This window comes from Malurus melanocephalus, unplaced genomic scaffold, assembly GCF_030028575.1.
Source record: "Malurus melanocephalus ecotype Western Australia unplaced genomic scaffold, MMel_1.1 scaffold_1131, whole genome shotgun sequence".
Taxonomy (NCBI): domain Eukaryota; kingdom Metazoa; phylum Chordata; class Aves; order Passeriformes; family Maluridae; genus Malurus; species Malurus melanocephalus.
In genome coordinates, this window is record NW_026624363.1 from 37,656 (window position 1) to 41,117 (window position 3,462).

At 64.7% G+C, this 3,462-nt stretch overlaps 1 protein-coding gene across 1 annotated transcript in view; it reads right to left on the reverse strand.

Annotated features, from left to right (window-relative positions):
• Positions 1-1,400: 1,400 nt before the first annotated feature.
• The window catches only part of TAMALIN (trafficking regulator and scaffold protein tamalin), a 6,584-nt gene continuing 4,522 nt past the window's right edge, over positions 1,401-3,462 (reverse strand). Inside the window, 5 exon segments of the mRNA XM_057387101.1 lie at positions 1,401-2,028; positions 2,108-2,174; positions 2,260-2,326; positions 2,406-2,499; positions 2,592-2,711. Of these exon segments, the coding sequence (XP_057243084.1) occupies positions 1,589-2,028; positions 2,108-2,174; positions 2,260-2,326; positions 2,406-2,499; positions 2,592-2,711 (788 nt within the window). The 3' untranslated portion in view covers positions 1,401-1,588.

Consider the following 3,462-nt stretch of genomic DNA (forward strand, 5'->3'; position numbering starts at 1 on the left):
CCGGGTCGATATTTGCCGGTAATTCCAGGCTGCCCCGGCCCGTACCCCCCGCTCCTGCCCCGGGCCGATATTTGCCGGTAATTCCAGGCTGCCCATGCCCGTTCCCGGTCCGTACCCCTGGCCCTGCCCCGGGTCGATATTTGTCGGTAATTCCAGGCTTCCCCGGGCCGTTCCCGGTCCGTACCCCCGGTCCTGCCCCGGGCCGATATTTGTCGGTAAAAAATGCCCCGGCCCGTACCCCCCGGCCCGATATTTGCCGGTAATTCCAGGCTGCCCGAGCCCGTTCCCGGTCCGTACCCCCGCTCCTGCCCGGGCCGATATTTGTCGGTAATTCCAGGCTGCCCCGGCCCGTTCCCGGTCTGTACCCCCGGTCCTGCCCCGGGTCGATATTTGTCGGTAATTCCAGGCTGCCCCGGCCCGTTCCCGGTCCGTACCCCCCGCTCCTGCCCCGCTCAGCCGGTGCCACGCGTGACCCCGCTGTCCCACGGCCACCTGCCCATTTCCGGGCACACGCAGCGCCAGGTCGGGGCTATAAAAAGCTCGGCGTGGGGGGTGGCAGCTGCGACGGGGGTCCCGTGATGGCTTTTTGACAGGAACGGGGTGCTCCGGCCCTGGCAGCACGCGGGAGGATGCCGGGAGCCGCCGGGGCTGCGGGAGCCTGGCCATAAATGTCCAGCACGGAGCGGTCCTGGAACGGGGACAAGGCGGGAGAGCGGTGGGGAGCCAGCAGCCTCGGGGTTTCACCCCRCATTTCCAACAGAATCCTCTGGGGTCCGGGGAAAGAGGGGGCTGAGCTGTGGGACGCTCCAGAAGCTGAGATTTGGGGCGCAACAGCCCAGCTAGGAGGGGAAACTGAGGCACGGAGCGGCGGGCTGGGGGCTCTCGGTGCTCCACAGAGGGAATCCCCGCACATTCGCCGGGGGTGTTTTGTGTCCCCCCAACTCCTCCGGACGCTGTTTCAGARGCTCCGGGGGACACCGAGCGAGGGCGTGGGGGGACCCCGGTGCCCGTCCGGCGTGGGCACCGTGTCCCCCCGCGGGCGGAAAGGCTCGGGGTGGGACTCGCTTCCCGCCGGCTGCCGGAGGAAACGGGGGCAGGAAGGGCCTGGCCGGGGCCCCGCAGCGCCGGGACGTGGCCGAGCGGCAGCGGGGAGAGACACGGGGAGACCCCGGCAGCTCAAACGCGTCCAGGGTGACATCGGTTGGTCACCCCGGAGCCCATCGGGGCGGTTTCAGGGGGGGTCGCAGCTTGTTGGGGTCCCCACGGGGGTTCTGTCCCCCCTCAGTCACAGCCACAAATCGCTRAAAATCGTCTCTGTATTGGCGGCCTGGGGTGGGGGGCAGGGGGTGCGACCCCCAGAGCCCCCCGAACTTGGGGAATGCGGGGCTCCCCTGCGGCTCCGTGAGCTGCCTCGGAACGATCCTCACGTCTGTCCCTCGCTGTCGTGTCCATCCCTCAGCATCCGGAGGGGTCAAATCGGGACCCCCGGGGCCAACCCAAACCTCCTTCCACGGGATGGGAGCCGGGGGAACGACGCCCCCCTCGCAATAAATAAATAAAAAAGTCCTGGCGGGCCGGGCACCGCCGGCTACAGGTGACTCTCCTCCTCCTCCAGAGCTCGGTTCAAGCCCGGGATGAACTTGAGCAGCCGCTGGCGGAAGCTGCTGTGCCGGCCCTTTCGGGGGGCGGCCGCCCCCTCCCCCGGTTCCCCGGCCCGGGCCCAAAGCCTCCCCGCAGCCCCCGGTCCCCCCGCGCATTTGAGGCTGGCGCTGCGGGCCAGGGTGGGGSGGGGGCGCGGTGGGGGTGGCGCGGGACCCCTGCTGTCCTCATCTTTGTCCTGATCCTTGTCGTCATCCTTGTCCTTGTCGCCGTCCAGCGAGCTGGCCGAGGCGAACACGCAGGTTTGGTACAGGGAGTCATCGCTGCCGCTGGCGCGGGAGGAGCCCCCCGCCAGCCCCGTTTCACCCTGCAGGCACCAGCGGATGGACTCCAGCGTGTCGTAGATGCTGGGATCCTTGGCCACCACGCCTGGTGGGAGAAATGGGGGTGTCAGAAGGGTCAGGGGTGCCCCAAACCCCTCCCCACAAAWCCCCCGGTCCCCACTCACCCCGCACCAACCGCTGCTCCTGCACCATCAGCGAGCGGAACTCGCCCCACTTCTCGTAGAGGGTTTGCTGCGGGGAGGGTGAAGGGGGTGAGAAATCCTGGGGAGGGGTCCCCAAATCCCCCCAGGACCACCCCACCAGCCCCCCCGCTCACCTTCAGGTACTGCAGCCGTGCCTCCAGCTCGGCTCTGCGGATGGATGTCCCATAGAGAGTGTCCAGCCTGTGGGTCAGCAGCGGTCAGCGAGGGGGGGAGGGGGCTGCGGCCACCCCAGACCAACCCCCCTGCCCCCCCAGCTCACCGGAGCACATTCCCCGAGCTCTTGATGATCTCCACGATCTCCCGGTGCCGGATGCCTTCCACGTTCAGCCCGTTCACCCCCGTGATGGTGTCCCCTGGAGAGCAGGGTGGGCAAAGGGGGGGGTCAGGGACATCGATCCCCACCCCCATCAGGGTCACCCCACGAGGTCCCCCCGGGATTTCTCACCTGCTTTGAGCCCCGCGGCCTCGGCCGGGCTCCCGTCGTGCACCCGGCACACGAAGGTGAACATCTCCACGCTGTTCCTGTCCTGGTGGTGCAGCCCGTAGGTCTGGAATGGGGAGGGGGCTGGTGAGGGGCACGGGGACCCCCGGAGAACCCCCCAGAAGCAGCCACGGGACAGCAATCACAGAGTTTAATTGTTTAATGGTTTAATTACTCCTGGGTGCTGTGGGGTGACACCCCGACCCTCGGAGACCGCCCCAGCAGCACCCACGGGGCAGCAATGACAGAATTTAAGGGTTTAATTGTTTAATTAATTGTTTGTTTAATTGTTTAATTTCTGCTGGGTGTTGTGGGGTGACACCCCGACCCCCAAAGACCCCCCCTAGCAACAGCCACGGGGTAGCAATGACAGAATTTAAGGGTTTAATGGTTTAATTAATGGTTTAATTGTTTAATTTTTCAATTGTTTGTTTAATTGTTTAATTTCTGCTGGGTGCTGTGGGGTGACACTCTGACCCCCAGAGACCCCCCCACAGCAGCCATGGGGCAGCAATGACAGAATTTAAGGGTTTAATTGTTTAATTAATTGTTTAACTATTCAATTGTTTGTTTAATAGTTTAATTACTTCTGGGTGCTGTGGGGTGACACCCCGACCCCCAAAGATACCCCCAGCAGCACCCACGGGGCAACAATCGCAAATTTTAATTGTTTAATTGTTTCTGGGTGCTGTGGGGTGACACCCCAGCCCCCATGAGGGGGGTCCTGCCCTGCTGGCTGCACCCCAATGTCCCCCCCACACCCCTGGCACGGCCGGGGGAGGTTCGGTAACGCGGCAGCTCCGTCACGGCTAAAAATAACCCCGAGCTCAGAGAC